The sequence below is a fragment of the Mustelus asterias genome, chromosome 12, assembly GCF_964213995.1.
Source record: "Mustelus asterias chromosome 12, sMusAst1.hap1.1, whole genome shotgun sequence".
Lineage (NCBI taxonomy): Eukaryota > Metazoa > Chordata > Chondrichthyes > Carcharhiniformes > Triakidae > Mustelus > Mustelus asterias.
The window spans coordinates 34,809,706-34,832,124 of record NC_135812.1 but is presented as its reverse complement, the minus strand read 5'-3'; the positions used below and the strand labels follow the sequence as shown (position 1 = coordinate 34,832,124).

Below are 22,419 nucleotides of genomic sequence, written 5' to 3'. Positions count from 1 at the left end.
CTGAAGACTGTACTTGGCCCCCCCAACCATAAACTCTGCCCCCTAGTTATTGCCTCCATCCCTCTGCTTTACAACTGTCTGAGGCTGAACCAAACTGTTGGTATATTTATATTATATTTGATCCTGAGATGAGCTTCCAACCACATATCAATGCCATCACTAAGACTGTCTATTAGCACCTCCATAATATCTCCTGATTCCTCTCCCACCTCATCTCAAATGCTGTGAAACAATAATAGCTCTAAGTTTGACTCTCCTAATGCACTCCTGACCAAACTCCCATGGTCTACACTTGGTGAACTTGACACCACCCCTTCGTCCATTGCCCTTTCCTTTAGTGAAAGCTTACTGGCTTCTGGCTAAGCAATGGCTCCATGTTAAAATCCTCAAATTAGTTTTCAAATTCCTCATGACCTTGCTCTTCTCTACCTCTGTAATCTCCTTTAGGCAAAAGATTTTTGAGATTGCTGCGCTCCTCTAACCTTGATGTGTTGAGTGTTCTTTTTAATCACTCCACCACTGCTAGCAGTGCCTTCAGCTGCCTGGAACCTAAGCAGTGGAATTCCCTTCCACAACCTCCCCACTTAGTTATTTAGCTTTCATCCTTTAAAACACTCCTTAAAACGTGTCTCTCTGAATTAGCTTTTTGGTCACCCAATATATTCTACGTGGCATCACATTTTGTTTTATTCACTCCCCTGTGAAGCTCCTTGGGGCATTTTTTGAAGACATTAAACATATACAAATTGCTGTTGTTGGTATTAATCCCACCCCCCCCCCCCCACCCCAACCCCTCCTTTTTTGAAGACATTAAACAAATACAAATTGTTGTTGTTGATATTAATCCCCCCAACCCCTCCTCCTTCAATCATCAGAGTATATATATAAGCAGTAACTCCACCCCTACCATGTCGGTCCCCTTTAGTCTGGCCAATGGAGTCCATGGAGTTGGTGAAATACCTCTGGAAGCGGTTGGGCGGTCTGGTGTTGACCTGGAGCCCAGCTGCCAGCTTGGCTTTGTTGGCGCTGGTCAGCCTTTTCATGTTGATCAGAAGCTCCGGGTGATCCTGCTTGAAGCTGGGGTTGTGGAAGTGATGGAGCAGCCCGTCTCCCGCCCCCAGCTCGCCCGGCACCGGGTGCTCGCCGCTGCCCTGGCCCATCTTTCGGAAGCCGTAGAGGTTGAGCTGGCGGATGAAGCTGGTGAAGTTGGTGGTCTTGAAGAGCAGGTCGGTGTCGGGCTCCGGGTTGGCACCATTGCTGACGTTCTTGATGGGGGTGAGCAGCTCGGATTCGAAGAGCTGCTGGTCGACGATGAGCCCCTCGCCGCGGGGGTCCCAGCGGATCGAGCGGTACCGGGGGCTGTTGACGATCCTCCACAGCTTGGCCGGGAAGTTGTTGGGGTTGATGGGGGTGGAGAGCAGGAACTCCTCCATTTCATGGCTCACGACGGGGCTCATCGGGGGGATCGATCCAAGTGGCTGGTGAAGCATAAATCGGAGCAGGGAGGGGCTGGCGGGAACCGAGCACTCCCACTTACTCAGTCGGGTTCCGCCGTCGAGCGACCTCTTCCATGGAACCGTTGGTGCGCGTTCCCGAACCGCCGTTTAAATTCCAATCCGGCCAATCACTTTCCGAGCTCGCGCCCCTCCACCAAACGCCCGCCGCACGCGCGCAGCCCCCTGACCGCGGCACGCGGCACCCGCTCGCGGGAGGGCCCGCCACGCCGGCCGCTCCCAGCGCGCATGCACCTCGCGGCAAGCCGGCGCCGCCACTGGGAGGCTCTGGGTTCCCCGGCCTCATCTCCCGCCAGAACGCATGCGCCTGGCGGCAAGCCGGCGCCGCCACTGGGAGGCTCTGGGTTCCCCGGCCTCATCTCCCGCCAGAACGCATGCGCCTGGCGGCAAGCCGGCGCCGCCACTGGGAGGCTCTGGGTTCCCCGGCCTCCTCTCCCGCCAGAGCGCATGCGCCTGGCGGCAAGCCGGCGCCGCCATTGAGAGACTGAGAATTCCCGAGCTTCCGCTCCCACCAGAGCGCATGCGCCTGGGAGCCTTTTCCTCTGCCTCGACCATCCAAGTAACCGGTGGAGCGCGTGCGCCAGGCGGTGAAGGAGGCGCTCTGCCTCTCTCCAACCTACTGCCTCCAGGTTCTTCCACCAGCATCCCAGTCATTATATTTGTCAATAATAACAACAGGTAGACGACAGAATGTCTATTCTGGTGGGTAGTTTAAAGATGGGGAGCTGGTAGCAATAACTTCACAAGAAATAACCGATTCTGAAGAGTCATACCTTGCCTGACAACCCTCTGATTTATGGAGCAGAAAAATATTCTCTAGAATTGTAACTCCAAATCTCACTTGTGCTGGAAGTTCCAAATAGCTGGAAGTATTGCACAGGAATTCCTTGAAGATCTAATTGAGATGTTTAAAATGATAAAGAGGGTACTGTCTGTGATGAAAATCTATATGTTGTCTAGTGCGGGTATCCCAAGCGGGAAGGCACAATCTTAATATTAGAGCCTGGCCACTCAGGAGTGAAATCAGGGTACATTTCCTCACGCACATCTGAATATAAATCCGAGACTTTCTCCCTCCCAAAAGCTGTGGAAGTGTTTAAATTCAATCATTCATGACTGAGATCCGTAACTTCTGTTACATATAAGAATCAAACAAGGACACACAGGAGTAGGACATACTGCTCCGTGAACTTCATTTAGTAAGATCGTGGTTGAATATCTTCCTAGCTCCACAATACTTGATTCTTTAGTGTCCCAAAATCTATCTCTGATTTGGCTAAAAGTGGAAAATTAGGTTTGATATACAGATCAGTCATGAATTAATTGAATAACAGAACAAACCTACTCCGGTTATTATATTTTATAATCCCCATTAGCAGCCTGGTGGCAGATCAATTTGGAATTTCTGCCAATCATCCACCAACAATGGTTAATTGGGAAATTCCCAACGCCAGTCATTTGATACAGTAGTGCAAATGGCGTCATCTCTACAATAAGTTTAGGTGGATCTCAACCACTCAGTTTTCAATTATAGACAGATATCTGATTGGTACAGCCTCTTGTTGAATCTGTGAGACTTCCTATTCAAATCACTGGAACATTTCTATCGACTTACCTCCTTGTTAACAAAAACCCTTCCAGAAATAGTAGTTGGCAATTGGATGTTTTCATGAAATAGTGAGATGAATTGACACTTTCTTCAAGAAAAGATGAAGCAATCATCTTAAGAATTTTCAGATGAAGGAACTCACAACAGTTTAGAATCACAGGCAATTTGGAGAAACACTCCATGAGTATGTAACTTGCATGCAATTGATTATCCGTTATTAGAGTTGCTATCACGTTATTAACTTAGCTATCAAGAAGTTTAATTTATTGTTGTACAGCAAAATTATGATGATAGTCGCATCGCTGTTATACTATTCTTTTAATTCATAATAATCTCTCCGCGCTTTTTTGTTGGATTGATTGGTTGACTTACCGGAAGGAGTCGAGCACACAGAGAGGCATGCAGCTCGCTTTGAGCACTAAAGCATGTGATGCACGTGTGACTGCCAATAATTGGTGGTGACGGCAGCAGTGGCAGTGGGATGTTCATGGAGAACAAAAACAGTAGAATGTAAGCAGAGCCCAATAATAAAGTTATTCTAGCTGGAGGGAGGAGGGTGGGGAGTGGCTTGCGAGAGGGATATAATATGGGAGGAGGCAAGGGAGAAGAAAGACTGGGATGGCGTTGGGGTTTGATAGAAATGGAAAGGATGGCATGAGAGGGAACGGGTCTGCATCATGGGAAAGGCGGGTGGATGGAGAGGCATAGCATGTGAGGGCTGACATGGGACAGGGAGCAGCATGAGGCAACAATGATATGGGAGGAGGGCAATTAGAGACAGATAGCATGGGAGGGGGTAGGGCGTTATGGGAGGGAGTGTACAGTTTGGAAATGGCTGATAAGGGGACTGCAAGGGAGGTGGGCTGAATGACATGGGTTGGAAGGCACGGGAGGTTGCAGAGGAAGGCATGAGGGGTGACAGAGCACAAAGTAGGGCATAGGAGGGGGCCAGCATGTGTAGTGGCAACTGCGTGAAAGTTGGGGAGATAGTAAAGGTCAGACTGGGGAGTACGACAAGCTGATAGAATGATATGTGAGGAAGGACTGCATGGAAAGTTTGCAATGGGGATGATGATGGGATAATATTGGAAGGATGGAATTGGGTATGGAGATTGGAGAAGGAGTGGGATGGGGATAACATGGGAGGAAAGAAAGGAATGGGATGTGAGTATTGCATAGGCAGCATGGAATAGCATGGGATGGGGATTTAAGAGGTACTTATGCAATAACGACAAACATTTCGTGGCAATTATTTTGCGGGTCTCTTCTAGTATATATTTAATACATCATGTTTTAAACCGTAAGGATGGTATACTGTGAATCGAGGAAATGGGATGTATAAATAAGAGGTTGTTATAATGTATTTATTTTTTCTGATCAGCAATGCTGCATTGACCATATTGTGGATTAGTCAACGTAGTCGGCTAACAACAGCGCCGTTCCTTTCTATTGTGGCCGGTTCCGGTATTACACACCACCTCACACCGAACCGACGGAAGTGACGCTAGTTTCATGCGGAGCCGGTAGTTTTGCTTCAGGCAGGAAATTGCTTGATTTCTACGTCAATAATGGCAGCATTGGAGACAGTACCAAAGGATTTACGGCATTTGCGAGCTTGTTTGCTGTGCTCCTTGGTCAAGGTAAGCCTGGATAGGAGATGTCACCAAGTAGATTGTGATGGCTGCTGTTCTGTTTGGCTCGGGCTTGAATTTGGGTGTTCAGTGAGGACGAAGATGTTTAACCTCTCTCCGAATCTGAAGTCTTTTCCTTTCAGCTTTCACTATGGATGAAATAATGCAAGAGTCCACTCCACCCGATAATTTAAATTTATATATGGGGCAACATCTCTAGTAAATTAAAACTTCACAATTTTCTTGGTAGTAATTTCCGAGTTAATCTAAATCTATGTTGAAATATTTACATTACTTGTTGAAATTGAATAGCAAACACTGAAGGAGTTCGGCAGCATCTTAAAGACAATAATATATGGTTGCTATGTTTTCTGACTTTCTCCAAAGCATCTACTTTTGCAGCACTTCTTCATCCTTTGTTATCCAATGCACACATAAAACATAGAACATTACAGTGCAGTACAGGCCCTTCGGCCCTCGATGTTGCACCGACCAGTGGAACCAATCTAAAGCCCCTCTAATCTACACTATTCCAATCTCATTCATATGTTTATCCAATAACCATTTGAATGCTCTTAATGTTGACGAGTCCACTACTGCTGCAGGCAGGGCATTCCACGCCCTTACTACTCTCTGAGTAAAGAACCTACCTCTAACATCTGTCCTATATCTCTCACCCCTCAATTTAAAGCTATGTCCCCTCGTGCTAGCCATCACCATCCGAGGAAAAAGGCTCTCACTATCCACCCTCTCTAATCCTCTGATCATCTTGTATGCCTCTATTAAGTCACCTCTTAACCTTCTCTCTAATGAAAACAACCTCAAGCTCCTCAGCTTTTCCTCATACGATTTTCCCACCATGCCAGGCAACATCCTCGTAAATCTCCTCTACACCCTTTCCAACACTTCCACATCTTTCCTATAATACGGTGACCAGAACTGTATGCAATACTCCAAATGCGGCCACACCAGAGTTTTGTACTCTTCCATAATTATCAACTTTTTCAACCACTTTTATTGTAATTTCAAAGCAATTAGAGTCATAGAAGTTTACAGCATGGCAAAAGGCCCTTTGTCCCAACTTGTCTATGCTGCCCTTTTTTTAAAATGACTAAGCTAGTCCCAATTGCCGCACTTGGCCCATATCCTTCGATAGCCATCTTACTCATGTAACTGTCTAAATGCTTTTTAAAAGACAAAATTGTACCCGCCTCTACTACGACCTCTGGCAGCTTGTTCCAGACACTCACCACCCTCTGTGTGAAAAATTGCCCCTCTGCACCCTTTTATATCTCTTCCCCTCTCAGGTTAAACCCATGTCTTCTAGTTTTAGACTCCCGTACCTTTGGGAAAAGATATTGACTATCGAGCTGATCTATGCCCCTCATTATTTTATAGACTTCTTTGAGATCACTCCTAAGCCTTCTAAGCTCTAGAGAAAAAAGTCCTAGTTTATCCAGCCTCTCCTTATAACTCAAACCATCAAGTCCTGCTAGCATCCTAGTAAATTTTTTCTGCACTCATTCTAGTTTAATAATATCCTTTCTATAATAGAGTGACCAGGCCTGTACACAGTATTCCAAGTGTGGCCTTACCAATGTCTTGTACAACTTCCAACAAGACGTCCCAACTCCTGTATTCGATGTTCTGAACAATGAAACCAAGCATGCCGAATGCCTTCTTCACCACTCTGTCCACCCGTGTCTCCATTTTCAATTAGCTATAACATGTACTTCTAGATCTTTTTGTTCTATAACTCTCCCCAATGCCATACCATTAACTGAGTAAGTCCTGCCCTGTTTCGATCTACCAAAATGCATCACCTCGCATTTATCTAAATTAAACTCCATCTGCCATTCATCAGCCCACTGGCCCAATTGATCAAGATCCTGTTGCAATCTGAGACAACCTTCTTCACTGTCCACTATGCCACCAATCTTGGTGTCATCTGCAAACTTACTAACCATGCCTCCTTAATTCTCAACCAAATCATTAATATAAATGACAAATAACAGTGGACCCAACACTGATCCCCGAGGCACACCGCTGGTTATAGGCCTCCAGTTTGAAAAACAACTCTCTAGGGTTGTTTGATGCAACTAACCAACCATTTAGCTCTAATAACAATGTGCAAATGAAAAATGATCTTGAATAAAATCATAACTAAGTCCATTGCTTCAAGGTAATGTTTATTCACTTAATGTTTGCAATCAAATTTTGAAACTCAGGGTGATACTCTGAAAACGTATAGCCACTGGCCTCGTATAAACTACATTTAATTCAGACCTTGGGTAGAGTTTGCAGGTTCTCCAGCTGTCTGTGTGGGTTTCCTCTGGGTGCTCTGGTCTCCTCCCACAATGCAAAAATGTGTAGGCTAGGTTGATTGGCCATGCTAAATTGCCCCTTAGTGTCAGGGGGACTAGCGGGGTAAATATGTGGGGTTATGGGGATAGGGCCTGGATGGGATTGTTGTCGGTGCATGTTCAATGGGTCGAATGGGGCTTCCGGCTACACTGTCAAAGTTCTATGATTTGAAAAGTAATTGCAATGGATGTGAGCTTGTCTTGACTTCAGCTGCAGTTATTTCCAACTCTCCAATTTTATTCCCAGTTGCCAACTGTTCACTTTAGTGCCAATGTCCATTTTTTACAGCCTCCATTTGCAATGGTGGCCTTGAAATTAGCTGTTTTACAGCTGAAAATAATTGGGATGTGGGGAGGACACACATTGGCATCTGAAACTATGATCCTGATAAATATGTTTTAATTTTACTTTGAAAAACAGTCACAAGCCTTTAACAAAACAATTTTCAATTTCAAAGCCTGACTGAGATACTGTTTGTCTTTTTACTCCCCTTTGTAGACTATAGATCAGTTTGAGTATGATGGTTGTGATAACTGTGACTCCTATCTGCAAATGAAGGGGAATCGAGAGATGGTATATGACTGCACCAGTTCTTCTTTTGATGGGTGAGTTAATTTATAATTATATGTCAGAACAAAACAATGGTTCATAGTGCTGTGAGTTTCTTTTATTTAATATATTTGAGGTGCCTTTTTTCTAATCAGCTCTTCTGCTTGCATTAATTAATGGGATATTCTAAATTTCTGAAGGTGGTAGGACACATTAATAACACAGTTAAAGCACATGGAATCCTGGGCTTTATAGATAGAAGCTCAAAATACACATGCCAGACAGTTATGTTAAACCTATAAAAAATATTAGTTTGGCCCCAGCTGGAGAATTGCGCACACATTCTGAGCAGTGCAATTTACAAAGAATATGAAGGCTTTGGCAGGGCTACAGAATGTTTTCCCTGGCTGGAGAGTCTAGAATTAGGGCTCACAGTCTCAGAATATGTAGTCAGACATTTAGGACTGAAATGAGGAGAAACTTCTACACTCAAACATTATGGATATTTGTGTTCTGTGCTCCAGAGGGCTGTGAATGCTCAGTTATTTAGAGTATTCAGACAGAAATTGCTAAATGTTTGGAAATTAACATTTGTCGGGATAGTGTGGGAAGGTGAAGTTAAGATGGGCGATCAGCCGTGATTGAATGGCAGACAGAACTTGCCCAAAGGGTCAAATGACATTTTTAAAAAAGAAATATTCTTAAGAGATTTACTAGAATTGTTCCAGGGATGAGGAATTGCCGTTAGTGGAAGATACTTGAGAACTTTTAAGTTGCTCTTTAGAGCAGAAAAGGCTAGGAGATTTGTTAGAGGTGTTTAAAATCATGAAGGGTTTAGATAGAGTAAATAAAAAGAAAGTTTCCAATGTGTCGAAACCTCCGGGCACGGATTTAAGTTAATTGCTAAAAGAACCAGAGGTGACATGAGGTAGGAATTTTTGATGCAACAAGTGGTTAGGATTTGTAATGCATTGCCTAATGGGTTCTGTATACAGATTCAAAGGTAGCTTTCAAATGGAATTTGGATGAATCCCTGAAGAAAAAAAGAATGCGGATATTGGGGAATAGTTGGGAAATGGGATTAACGGGATTGCTCTTGAAAATGATAGTGTGGACGAATGATCCTGCTAAGCTGTGCATGGCTGTACAGCATCCTGAAAGTTATTGCGCAGTCCCTCGTCAGGGATAAATATGGTGCAAAATTTAAAGGAACAGGCTGTGTACAACAGCTACGTTTTAGCGAGAGCATTGGTACAGGGCTGAGGGGGTGAGTGCAATGCACTATTTTATGATCCAGTTGAGTCCTGGAGGTGGGTGAAGGAATTAGAATGTAGTAAATGTTCCCTTAGAAAAAAGCAAGGATGTAACTTTCATCCTTCCTGAACTGCTCTGGAGCTACTGACTGTTTTTAAACAACTAAAGCACACTGCAATCTGAAATTGAGATTTGTAGTCCCTTCTCAGTTGTTTGCAATTGATTTGCTACTGGGCGGCATGGTGGCACAGTGGTTTTTAAACAACTAAAGCACACTGCTGCCTCACAGTGCCAGGCACCTGGGTTCAATTCTGGTCTCGGTCACTGTCTGTGTGGAGTTTGCACATTCTCTTCGGTTCTGCGTGGATTTCCTCCGGGTGCTCCTGTTTCCTCCCACAGTCCAAAGATGTGCAGGTTAGGTTTATTGGCCATGCTAAATTGACCCTAGTGTCAGGGGGATTAGCACGGTAAATATGTAGGGTTACGGATTAGGGCCTGGGTGAGGTTCTGGCTGGTGCAGACTCATTGGGCCGAATGGCCTCCTTCTGCACTGTAGAGATTCTATGGAAGATCTCTGCAACTGACGTCACTACGGTATCATGGGTGCATATACTTTACCCTTTACCTGTAACTGAAAATAAATTCCTCCTAAAAGGAGGGTTTTTTTGCCTAAGGATACGTTGTATTACTGATTGGTATTTCATTATAAATCAGCATGCCTCTTTTTTTATTCCCCCAGTTGAATAAACCGGGTGCCCTTTTTACTTCCCAGAAATGATATGATGTAAGGTAATGTGTGTCTTGTTTCTGGCCATTGAAACAGGTAGTGAGATAAAAGTTGTAACCTTGGCTGATATTTCCCCCTTTCCCTCAACAGAGAATCCTGATGCAGGTAGGTGGTAGTGCTCTAAGTACTATCCCTGATTGAGATCAGCTAAGTGAAGACTAGAAATGAGCTTGGTGCCATTTGATCTCTGTAATGCAATGCTACCAAATATGATTTTGTAAAGATTTTCTTCACAAGTAATATTGCATTTCCCTCCTTTTCTTCCCCCACCCTGCCCACCAGTCACCCAACTCCATACCTGCAGAATGCTACCCACACTTAGAAAGCAGACCAGAAAAGCCAGCTCAAAATATGCTAATTATCCAATGGTGCATTCCTGCTTTTTCAGCTCTTTGCTGTTTGCATGTCATGGTGCTGTGAATCTAAAGCATACCTTTTTTTCTGATAGTTTTTAACTCTTGATGCAGTGGAGAAATTTGTTTGTAGATGTTATGCAGGATGTAGCTGCTCAAATAGTTACTATTTTTATTTCAGGATTATTGCAATGATGAGTCCTGAAGACAGTTGGGTCTCCAAGTGGCAACGGATAAGTAAGTTTAGAATGACTTTGCAATATTTCTCTCTTTCAAGTATATATTTAGGCATTACTTTGGACAGAGGAAGGAGAATTATCTGTGTAGCAGATTGTGCACAGTTCCCTTAATATATCATATAATATGAGATGTTGAGAGGTATTGATCGAGTGGATAGTCAGAGGCTTTTTCCCAGGGCTGAAATGGTTGCCACAAGAGGGCACAGGTTTAAGGTGCTGGGGAATAGGTACAGAGGAGATGTCAGGGGTAAGTTTTTCACTCAGAGGGTGGTGGGCGCGTGGAATGGGCTGCCAGCAACGGTGGTGGAGGCGGATTCGATAGGGTCTTTTAAGAGACTTTTAGATAAGTACATGGTACTTAGTAAGATAGAGGGTTATAGGTAAGCCTAGTAATCGCTAAGGTAAGGACATGTTTGGCACAACTTTGAGGGCAGAAGGGCCTGTATTGTGCTGTAGTTTTTCTATGTTTCTATATCATCATTTTGTGCAGTGAAAGTGTATTAATAATGCCTGTTTCAATCGGATGATTGTAAGTATGTTTTTATTAAGCAGCCTTGACTTATCAGTTGAACATAGTGCATGTTTTGATGTAGTTGCTCCACACGCATCTTTTTTTAAAAAAGTCCTCAGAAACTTACTTTCAGTATTGCAGAATATGTATAATTTGAATAAATGATTTAAAAACAGAATCGTGTGAATTCTGGAAATCTGAAATAAAAGCAGACAATGCTGGAAATGCCCAGCAGCTCAGGCAGTATCTGTGGAGAGAGAAACAGAGTTACTGTTTCAGGTCCAAGACCTTTGTAGGAAATGACTGAACAAATAATTACCTACATTAGTAAGTGTTCCGTAATTATTTTTTAAAAAGTTCAAATCCCACAAACTTTAGGTCCCGGTGAGACTGAGCTTCTTTTATCCTTATTCTTCCAAGTTTTTGCACCCTCGTTGATAAATACCTGTTTCACGCTTTAGATGGCAGTAATGACGTGCAAGGAGAACAATACCAGTCTTCAAAAGGAGTGTCTGTCTTTTCTCACCAATTCTCTCCTATCCTCTCCTCTCTGCTAAAGCGTTGACATCCTACTGGCATGTAGTAGCCTGCTGAAGTAACCATTATTCATGTGGGGTATACGTGTACATGTATTTTTTTATTCATTTGGATGTCACTGGCTAGGCCAGCATTTATTGCCCATCCCTAATTGCTCTTGAGAAGGTGGTGGTAAGCTGCCTTATTGAACTGCTGCAGTCATACACAGGTATGATTTGGTGGATGGAGAATCGTTGCAATAGCTGGCATGATGTATAGCCTCATAATGCACAAGGGACAAGCGAACTGACAATTGAAGTTTATCAATATAGGAGCTACTGGCTTCAGATTTCCTTCCCTGTGACAAGTACCATGTCTCTGCTCATCACATTTGCTGAATAGCCTGGCTTAGATCTGAGCCCCATTCTGAGCTGAAGCCCTAACACATGGCTTTCAAAGTACTGTTCGTTTGAAGTGTGAGTTGGTTTGCACTAGGGCATGTAGTAGTAGAAATTCATTGATTTTTAAATGTAATGATTATGTTCTTAGACTAAAATATTACACGTCAGATTAGTGATTACAATCTAACTTAATGGCAATGCTTCGGCAATAAAGATTCTTCATGTATAATATTCACAAAGTCTGATAATTCTTTCACACAAGTCAGTCCTTTATGATCTATGTTTGCCTGAATTGGTATATGATGGCCTGCATCTTATACTTAATATTATGTCCTGTTTTTCAGGTAACTTCAAGCCAGGCATCTATGCAGTATCAGTGACAGGACGGTTACCTCCAGGTAAGAGCTTAGACAGCTTTCTCTTCCATGCTTTGGATAGTCACAAACAATAATATCAAATCTACAAAATGCAAGTTGGGAAATAAAAGATGGGTACAGCCTATAGCCGCATCATAATTCTGTGGGCACATTTTGATTTGTGTTCTGAGGGCCAGGCATTAACATCAGTGTGCAGTTTGTTTCCTCCTAGTTTTTTCAATGGTCTGTTTCTGTGCTGTAAAAGCTATACAATTCCATGTGAATTATTTTTAAAGTGAGCTCTTCTTTTCAAATAAGAATTGTTTGAATTCTCACAGATTATAACTAAAATGTAGCAATTGCATAATTAAATATAAGTAGCTAAATTAACTTTAGCAGTTATCCATAACAATTTGGGACGTTAGTAACTTACTAACTAATTCCAGCATTTTCAGAAGACATTCAACTAGGAGATGGCAGGAGGAAATGTGCTCTTCACTGCATGGCACATGGTTGTATGTTTGGGTATTGGGTGGAAATCTGTATTCTCAGGACTCTAGCTCATGCACAGAGTGGAATGGGACCAACAAAGTCTCCTATTGTCAACGCTTCCGTGGTGCATTGCCATGAAGATGAGGGCTGACTGATACGAGAGACAGGCTGTGCACGCTCAGTTTATGGTGTTCTTTTGAACAGGGTTAGGGCCTGTGTGATGGTGTGAATTGACATGTGATCCCTCAGGATATGTCTCGGGATGTTCAAGTAGATTCTTCCCTAGATGCTGATATGTCAGGTTATAGAGGTTTTCTATCTAATGGAGATGTATTCTTTAAGTCCTTCAAACCAGGTAAACAAATTAATATTTAGAGAGATGCTGGGGTAATTATGCTGCTGATACAATTTGTGTTCCAGATGGTTGAATGAAAGAAAGTGTATTAATGGAGGTACTCATGAGATTTATGAATGTGTTCCCTTGTGCAAAGTTAATTTATGAAGCGACTTAGTAAACAGAATTGATACTGTAGGAATTATTCCTAGTTACCTGTGGAAGAGGTGGTTTTTATACTGGGTAATGATTTAGGCAGGGAAGACTGAAACAAAGTGAAGACTGTATTGCACCAGTTATTCTATCATGCGGAACTTGCCAAGCTCCCCAAAATTATTATGGTCAAACTCAAGAAGCTTATTGTCAATAAAGAGCAACTAAAGGAAAAACCGATCAGTGTACAGAACAAACTTTCAGGCATAAAAGATGAGTTAGATGATGAAAAGCAAGAACTGTTTGAGTGTCAGTCACAGGAAGTAAACACTTGAATGAAGATTTGAAGTCTAAATAATAAACTTGTAGAAACCAATTCAATGAAGTTAGATCTTCAATTAGAACTTGATAAACTTCAAGTATCAGAAGTTTCTAAGTATCATGAAAAATGCCTTGACTGGGGAAGGCATTGCTAATACATCAGAACAATTGGTTGAATGCAGAATTAACCAAGAGTGACTGACTATTGGAACTTCGCCATGAAAGGAACAATGAAATTCTTGAACTCAAATGCAATCTGGTGAGCAAAAAGAATGAGATGTGTGGGATGGAGGAGCAGATCCAGAATTTAAAAGCAGCTAACAAAAAACTTAAGAAACTGATTGAGGATATAATGAGTAAATTGAGCGTCTAAGGAGCAGTCAACAACCATGGAAGAAAAATTCCAAAATGAACAAATGCTCATGTGAAGTTGTCAAACTTGTATAAGGGTTCTGTTGATGACACCGAAACAAAGTCAACTGAACTTAACCAGAATGAATCAGTTTCTGCCCTGAATTAAAAGGTTGTAAAGTCAGGAAAGAATTGGAAAATAAGAAAGTAAACATATTTGAATGAAATTGTTAAGAGATGATGGTTCTACTTTTTGAAGCTTCAGCAGCTAGGATATAAACATGCACTGAATGCAATGGCACATCTTTCAGTTAAACAAATGATGAATAAAGGGAGCAAAATTTCCTCGCAGATTTACTCGTCTGGTGTTGACCAAACATAAAATGGCAAGATTTGTTCTGGAATGAAGCGATTGAGGAAGATTATTTTGAAGCTGGTTGTCAATCAGAGATGCACGTTTTCTTTAACAAGCTAAAAGGCATGTTTCCATCAACAGAGGAGAAGTGTAAGAAAACCCTCGTGCTTTTCTGTATTAATGTTGGGAAACCTACGCAAAAGCCATTTATATCATATGGTGTGACTAATATGCATCCATGTGTGAAGAGTGGGAGGCTGCCAAAGTATTGGTTTGTATTTCCGTCATAGAGGCTAAAAAACCATGGCACAAAACAGGAATATAAGCTGGTTAAGATGCTTGTAAAGAAAGCTTCCGTGTACCTTGAATACATTTGGTTGCCTGTGAAAAGATTATGGGAAAAATAATGTAATTCCTGATGCTCTGACCAGAGTTTAAAGAGAGAATATAGGAGAAAGAGCAGGCTCTGAGTTATGCCAATATTGTGGCTCAATGCACCCACCTCAGGAGAATAAGTGCCACAAATTGTAGGACCTTTGTTGTGGGGAGATGGCTATGGTATGCAGTTGGGTCCACTATCCCCAGAAACAGCTCTGGGTGGATATAGAGGCTGCTGAATGTTGAGGCGGGCCTGAAGAACAACCTGCCTCAGTTTTCTGGGACTTTGTCCTTTCTGCAGTGATCAATATTAGGCCGTCTGGCACTCACACCCACTCATCCATTTCTGAGACTAGCTTTCAATTCCATTATTGAATTTATTGATTCATTGAATTTAACTTCCTCCAGATGTCATGGTGGAACTTGAACCCATCTCCTCAGAACATTAGTCTGGACCTTTGAATTATTAGACAAGTGACATTACCACTATGCCACCATTTTCCCAGTATGCTTGAATCTGTTAGTGCCTTTGAAGCTGTATTTTGATAACTCTATCTGGAGTAGATCTGAATCTGCTTGAAGACACCATCATCTGGTGCAATATATCAGAGTAAGCCTAGCTCTTTCTGGTGACCTGACTTGTGCTGTTTGTTGACTGTTTGTGCTGACTGTTTGTTGTTTGCAATTTAGTCTCATCTGTTTGTTTTCCAGGTATTGTAAGGGAACTGAAGAGTCGAGGTGTGATCTACAAATCCAGAGACACTGCTATCAAATCTTAATGGCTCCATCTTATCACCAAAATTATTACTAATGATTCTTTTCAACTAGGATTCACCTTCTCCTATTTGTAAGATACACATATGTATTTGTGTAATGAAGCATCCAGAAGTTGCATCTAATATCAGTGAAGTGTTGTGTATTCTTCCAAAAAAATAAGTGGAGAGTCCAGTACATTATACTTTATTCTGCAAACTTACTTTACCCCCCAGACTGGAAGAAATGCTTGTTTACCAAATGGTAAAGCCAATTATTGTTTAAGAAATGAGGAAGAGTTTGTGTGACTGTTTAATGTCAATGACAATAAAAGTTCTGTTGTTTACAAATGTAGTATCAGCACCGTATTGATTGAATATTTCCTTGGGATTACTGACATCCACCTTGGCTTAAAATCTGATCTGAACATAAAGGGCCCCAAATGAAGTTGTTGTAGTTGCTTTCCGTGCACTTTTGGATACTTGAACTAGAGAAAACTTTAAAGAAACCTTTTGCCAGTCTGGAAAAGACTGCACCTTCTAATTAAAGTTAACCAATTTATTAAATATAAGAGAATGATTTAAGTCCCTTTTCACTTCAGTCATGGAATAAAACCTTGCCAAACTATAGCTAAATTGATTTTTTTTTTTGCGCAGATTCTCAATGCCCTTTCCTTGACGTGGAAATACAGGGATTTTAAGAGTTGTTGAATTCTGTGGATTGCAGCATTCCAGGTTTCCAGTCAGATCAATCTTTTCCCTACTCTAGACCCCTGCCATGCGCTGTAGTTGGTTTCCATACAACGTTGGAGACGCTTGCTTCTTGTATGCATAGTCATCTGTTGTGTGTTGTAATGTGTCTGTGGTGACTGATTGTAGACTTTCAACAGCGTAGGCAAAGATAAATTGTCTGATTTTGTTGGGAGTGCTTGGTCTTTCTAGTTTGTCTCTTGTTCTTAGCTACTTATATTCTTTGCTATTTGGAAAAAAAAAGCACCATTACTTGAGATCGTTCCCCAGGTAGTTTTTCATTCCCATTTTTCCCAAGTCTGTGGCAAAGGAGTACTTTAATCTTAATCTTGGCCGGTCTCTTAGGTAATGTCTAAACTGTGAGTACGTAACTGCCTCGGGGATTTTATTGTAAGTCATCTATAGTAACTGTCCACTCCATCTGAGCTGGGCTCTGTTGAGGGCTTCAATTCCACACATTTCTACCCGTTGAAATATCTCAGCCTTGGATATTTTTTTTCCTTTTGGTTTTCCAAAAATGTGGAACCTGTCTTAATATGTCTGGCGTATGTAGTCCATGTTTCACAGGCATATAGGAGGTACACAGCAATTTGCAAGTTTGACACCTTGTTTCCTCCACAGTCTCTTGGGTAAATGCTGAGCTTGCCCTGGCAATTCTATTTGCGACCCCTGTGTCGATGCAGACGTTTTTGGAGATTCAGCTTCTGAGATAGGTGAAGCTATCGATTGCCTTCAGGGTTGTATCATTGAAATATCATTGGAATTTAGAAGGCTGAGGGGGTATCTTATAGAGACCTATAAGATAATGAAGGGGCTGGATAGGGTAGAGATGGAGAGATTCTTTCCACTTAGAAAGGAAACTAGAACTAGAGGGCACAGCCTCAAAATAAAGGGGGGTCAGTTTAGGACAGAGTTGAGGAGGAACTTCTTCTCTGAGGGTGGTGAATCTCTGGAATTCTCTGCCCACTGAAGTGGTGGAGGCTACCTCGTTGAATATGTTTAAATCACGGATAGATGGATTCCTGATCGGTGAGGGAATTAGGGGTTATAGGGATCAGGCGGGTAAGTGGAACTGATCCACTTCAGATCAGCCAAGATATTGAATGGCGGGGCACGCTCGAGGGGCTAGATGGCCTACTCCTCCTATTTCTTATGTTCTTATGATAGTTACCGAAGCTGCGGTATAGTCAGAATTTGGTGGTGATTAGTGGAGTATCTCTGTTTTCCTTAAGATGATGGCTAGCCCATAGGTCAAACTCTCAGTATGACATGGGAGCATAGTCATCAGCAATTTCCAAATCATAATTTCTGATATCTTTGTTGAGGATTTCAGTTGTCCCACGTTGAAGCAGTTATCATCTGCTCTGAATTAGATGTATATTCCACCAATATTTCCACCAAATGCCCCAGAAAGCATTGCAGTCAGAATATGCTAAGGAGCACAGGGGCCATGATGCACACCCCTGCTTCACACCATTTATTACATCAAAGGAGTCATTGTATTCACCCCAGTCAGCAACTGGTCCTCATTACATCGTGAAACTACTGCATCAGATTTATAACTCTTATCAGGATTTCCTACTTAGCTACGACTTTGCACAAGGCCTTTCTATTTACTCTGTCAAAGGTCTTCATCTGGTCAACAAACATACAGTAGAGTCCCATCTGTTATTTGAGGCAGAGGTGGGGTAGGTTTAGACAGTTTTTTTTTCTGTGTCATTGGAAGAAAGGGGGAATTATGATTGTGAGGCCAGTTTGTTGTTCTCAGTGTCTGATGTGGGAGGTCCTGGAGTCAGCTAGCCTCCTGGACGTCCATATCTGCGCCAGGTGCGTCGAGCTGCAGCTCTTAAGGGACCGCGTTGGGGAACTGGAACTGCAGCTCAATGACCTTCGTCTGGTTAGGGAGAATGAGGAGGTGATAGATAGGAGTTACAGGCAGGTGGTCACACCGGGGCCACAGGAGACAGACAAGTGGGTCACGGTTAGGAAGGGGAAGGGGAAAGGTCAGGTACTAGAGAGTACGCCAGTGGCTGTGCCCCTTAAAAATAAGTACTCCTGTTTAAGTACTGTTGGGGGGAGCAGCCTACCTGGGGGAAGCAACAGTGGCCGTGCCTCCGGCGCAGAGTCCGGCCCGGCAGCTCAGAAGGGGAGGGAAAGGGAGGATGAGCAAACTGACCACCGCACCATGGTACAGGGGGCTATCCAAGTGGGGGGAGAAACAAAAAATGTCGTAGAAATTGGGGATAGTACACTTTTGGATGCTGTTGGGGGGGGAACTTAGCAGGGGTAAGCCATGGTGTACAGGTCACTGGCTCAGAGTCTGTCCTTGTGGCTCAGAAGGGAAGGGGGGAGAGGAGTAGAGGATTAGTCATTGGGGACTCCATAGTTAAAGGGACGGATAGGAGATTTTGCGGGAACGAGAGAGACTCGCGGTTGGTGTGTTGCCTCCCAGGAGCCAGAGTCCGCGATGTCTCAGATCGTGTTTTCGATATCCTTAAGGGGGAGGGGGACCAGCCCCAAGTTGTCGTTCACATAGGCACTCAAGACATAGGTAGGAAAAGGGATGGGGATGTAAGGCAGAAATTCAGGGAGTTAGGGTGGAAGCTTAGGGCTAGAACAAACAAAGTTGTTATCTCTGGTTTGTTACCCGTGCCACGTGATAGTGAGGAGAGAGAGCAGTTGAACACGTGGTTACAGGGATGATGCAGGAGGGAGGGATTCAGATACCTGGACAATTGGGGCTCTTTCTGGGGTAGGTGGGACCTCTACAAACAGGATGGTCTGCACTTGAACCAGAGGGGTACCAATCTCTTGGGGGAAAATTTGCTAATGCTCTTTGGGAGGGTTTAAACTAATTCAGCAGGGGGGTGGGTACCTGAATTGTAGCTCCGGTCTACAGGAGGTTGAGAGTAGTGAGGTCATGGATGAGGTTTCAGAGTCGCAGGAGTATACTGGCAGGCAGGAAGGCGGTTTGAATTGTGTATGCTTCAACGCCAGGAGCATCCGGAATAAGGTGGGTGAGCTTGCAGCATAGGTTGGTACCTGGGATTTCGATGTTGTGGCCATCTCGGAGACATGGATAGAGCAGGGACAGGAATGGTTGTTGCAGGTTCCGGGGTTTAGATGTTTCAGTAAGTGCAGGGAAGGTGGCAAAAGAGGGGGAGGTGTGGCATTGTTAGTCAAGGACAGTATTACGGTGGCAGAAAGGACATTTGATGAGGACTCGTCTACTGAGGTAGTTTGGACTGAGGTTAGAAACAGGAAAGGAGAGGTCACCCTGTTGGGAGTTTTTTATAGACCTCCGAAAAGTTCCAGAGATGTAGAGGAAAAGATTGCAAAGATGATTCTGGATAGGAGCGAAAGTAACAGGGTAGTTGTACTGGGGGACTTTAACTTTACAAATATTGACTGGAAAAGCTATAGTTCGAGTACTTTAGAGGGGTCGGTTTTTGTCCAGTGTGTGCAGGAAGGCTTTCTGACGCAGTATGTAGATAGACCAACAAGAGGCGAGGCCACATTGGATTTGGTACTGGGTAATGAACCAGGCCAGGTGTTAGATTTGGAGGTAGGTGAGCACTTTGGTGACAGTGACCACAATTCGATTACGTTTACTTTAGCAATGGAAAAGGATTGGTATATACCAAAGGGCAAGAGATATAGCTGGGGGAAAGGAAATTATGATGCGATTAGGCGAGCTTTAGCTGGCATAGGTTGGGGAAGGAAACTGCAGGGGATGGGCACAATTGTAATGTGGAACTTGTTCGAGGAACAGCTACTACGCGTCATAGAATCATAGAAACCCTACAGTGCAGAAGGAGGCCATTCGGCCCATCGAGTCTGCACCGACCACAATCCCATCCAGGCCCTACCCCCACATAATTTACCCGCTAATCCCTCTAACCTACGCATCCCAGGACTCTAAGGGGCAATTTTTTTAACCTGGCCAATCAACTTAACCCGCACATCTTTGGACTGTGGGAGGAAACCGGAGCACCCGGAGGAAACCCACGCAGACACGAGGAGAATGTGCAAACTCCACACAGACAGTGACCCAAGCCGGGAATCGAACCCGGGACCCTGGAGCTGTGAAGCAGCAGTGCTAACCACTGTGCTACCGTGCCGTCCTTGATAAATATGTACCTGTCAGACAGGGAGGAAGCAGACGTGTGAGGGAACCGTGGTTTACTAAGGAGGTTGAATCTCTTGTGAAGAGGAAGAAGGAGACTTATGTTAAGATGAGACATGAAGGCTCAGTTAGGGCGCTTGAGAGTTACAAGTTAGCCAGGAAGGACCTAAAGAAAGAGTTAAGAAGAGCCAGGAGGGGACATGAGAAGTCTTTGGCAGGTAGGATCAAGGAAAACCCTAAAGCTTTCTATCGGTATGTCAGGAGTAAAAGAATGACTAGGGTAAGATTAGGGCCAGTCAAGGACAGGAGTGGGAAGTTGTGCGTGGAGTCTGAAGAGATAGGAGAGGCACTAAATGAATATTTTTCGTCGGTATTCACACTGGAGAGGGACAGTGTTGTTGAGGGGAGTATTGAGATGCAGGCTGTTGGACTGGATGGGATTGATGTTCATAAGGAGGAGGTGTTAGCAATTCTGGAAAGGGTAAAAGTAGATAAGTCCCCTGGGCCGGATGGGATTTATCCTAGGATTCTCTGGGAGGCTAGAGAGCCTTTGGCTTTGATCTTTATGTCGTCATTGTCTACAGGAACAGTGCCAGAAGACTGGAGGATAGCAAATGTTGTCCCCTTGTTCAAGAAGGGGAGTAGGGACAACCCTGGTAATCATAGACCGGTGAGCCTTACTTCTGTTGTGGGCAAAGTATTGGAAAGGATTATAAGAGATAGGATTTATAATCACCTAGAAAGGAATAATTTGATTAGGGATAGTCAGCACGGTTTTGTGAAGGGTAGGTCGTGCCTCACAAACCTTATTGAGTTCTTTGAGAAGGTGACCAAAGAGGTGGATGAGGGTAAAGCAGTTGATGTGGTGTATATGGATTTCAGCAAAGCGTTTGATAAGGTTCCCCATGGTAAGCTTTTGCAGAAAATACGGACACATGGGATTGAGGGTGATTTAGTGGTTTGGATCAGGAATTGGCTAGCTGTAAGAAAACAAAGGGTGGTGGTTGATGGGAAATATTCATCCTGGAGTTCAGTTACTAGTGGTGTACCGCAAGGATCTGTTTTGGGGCCACTGCTGTTTGTCATTTTTATTAATGACCTGGATGAGGGCGTGGAAGGATGGATTAGTAAATTTGCGGATGACACTAAAGTCGGTGGAGTTGTAGACAGTGCGGAGGGAAGTGGCAGGTTACAGAGGGACATAGATAAGCTGCAGAGCTGGGCTGAGAGGTGGCAAATGGAGTTTAATGCGGAAAAGTGCGAGGTGATTCACTTTGGAAGGAGTAACAGGAATACAGAGTACTGGGCTAATGGTAAGATACTTGGTAGTGTGGATGAACAGAGGGATCTGGGTGTCCATGTGCATAGATCCCTGAAAGTTGGCACCCAGGTTGATAGGGTTGTTAAGAAGGCGTACAGTGTGTTAGCTTTTATTGGTAGAGGGATTGAGTTTCGGAGCCAGGAGGTCATGCTGCAACTGTACAAAACTCTGGTGCGGCCGCATTTGGAGTATTGCGTACAGTTCTGGTCGCCGTATTATAGGAAAGATGTGGAAGTGTTGGAAAGGGTGCAGAGGAGATTTACCAGGATGTTGCCTGGTATGGTGGGAAAATCGTATGAGGAAAGGCTGAGGGGCTTGAGGTTGTTTTCGTTAGAGAGAAGAAGGTTAAGAGGTGACTTAATAGAGGCATACAAGATGATCAGAGGATTAGATAGCGTGGATAGTGAGAGCCTTTTTCCTCGGATGGTGTTGGCTAGCACGAGGGGACATAGCTTTAAATTGAGGGGTGAGAGATATAGGACAGATGTTAGAGGTAGGTTCTTTACTCAGAGAGTAGTAAGGGCGTGGAATGCCCTGCCTGCAACAGTGGTGGACTCGTCAACGTTGAGAGCGTTCAAGTGGTTATTGGATAAACATATGGATGATATTGGAATAGTGTAGATTAGAGGGGCTTTAGATTGGTACCACTGGTCGGCGCAACATTGAGGGCCGAAGGGCCTGTACTGAGCTGTTATGTTCTATGTTCTATCTTTCTCTTGCATTTGCTGAAAGGTGAAGATCATGTCACAAGTGCCTCTGCCTTTCCTGAACTTGCTTTTACTTTCTGAAAGTGCATGTCCTGCTATGTAATTTACTAGTTGGTTGAGTAGAACTTTTGCTGGAATCTTACCAGCTATCACACGCAGCAAGATTCCTCTGGTTGTCTCTCACAAATTTTTATCCTTTCCCATTGTACAAGTGAACAACTGTGGCATCCTCAAATTCCTAAGGAATAGTTTGTTGATTCCACATTCTGCAATGTAATTATGTGAGTTTGATGGC

The 22,419-nt window shown here is 43.5% G+C and overlaps 2 protein-coding genes across 2 annotated transcripts in view; one reads left to right on the top strand and one right to left on the bottom strand.

Moving 5' to 3' along the window:
• Positions 1–1,433, bottom strand: part of hsf5 (heat shock transcription factor family member 5) — an 80,169-nt gene extending 78,736 nt beyond the window's left edge. Inside the window, exon 1 of the mRNA XM_078225924.1 lies at positions 908–1,433. Within this exon, the coding sequence (XP_078082050.1) occupies positions 908–1,433 (526 nt within the window). The remainder of the gene's footprint in view (positions 1–907) is intronic.
• A 3,176-nt stretch (positions 1,434–4,609) lies between these two features.
• On the top strand, positions 4,610–15,575 carry supt4h1 (SPT4 homolog, DSIF elongation factor subunit). Its single transcript, XM_078225954.1, has 5 exons — positions 4,610–4,763; positions 7,617–7,723; positions 10,243–10,298; positions 12,073–12,126; positions 15,180–15,575. Exons 1-5 carry the CDS (start codon positions 4,692–4,694, stop codon positions 15,245–15,247), a joined length of 357 nt encoding a protein of 118 aa, XP_078082080.1. The 5' UTR covers positions 4,610–4,691; the 3' UTR covers positions 15,248–15,575.
• Positions 15,576–22,419: the final 6,844 nt, after the last annotated feature.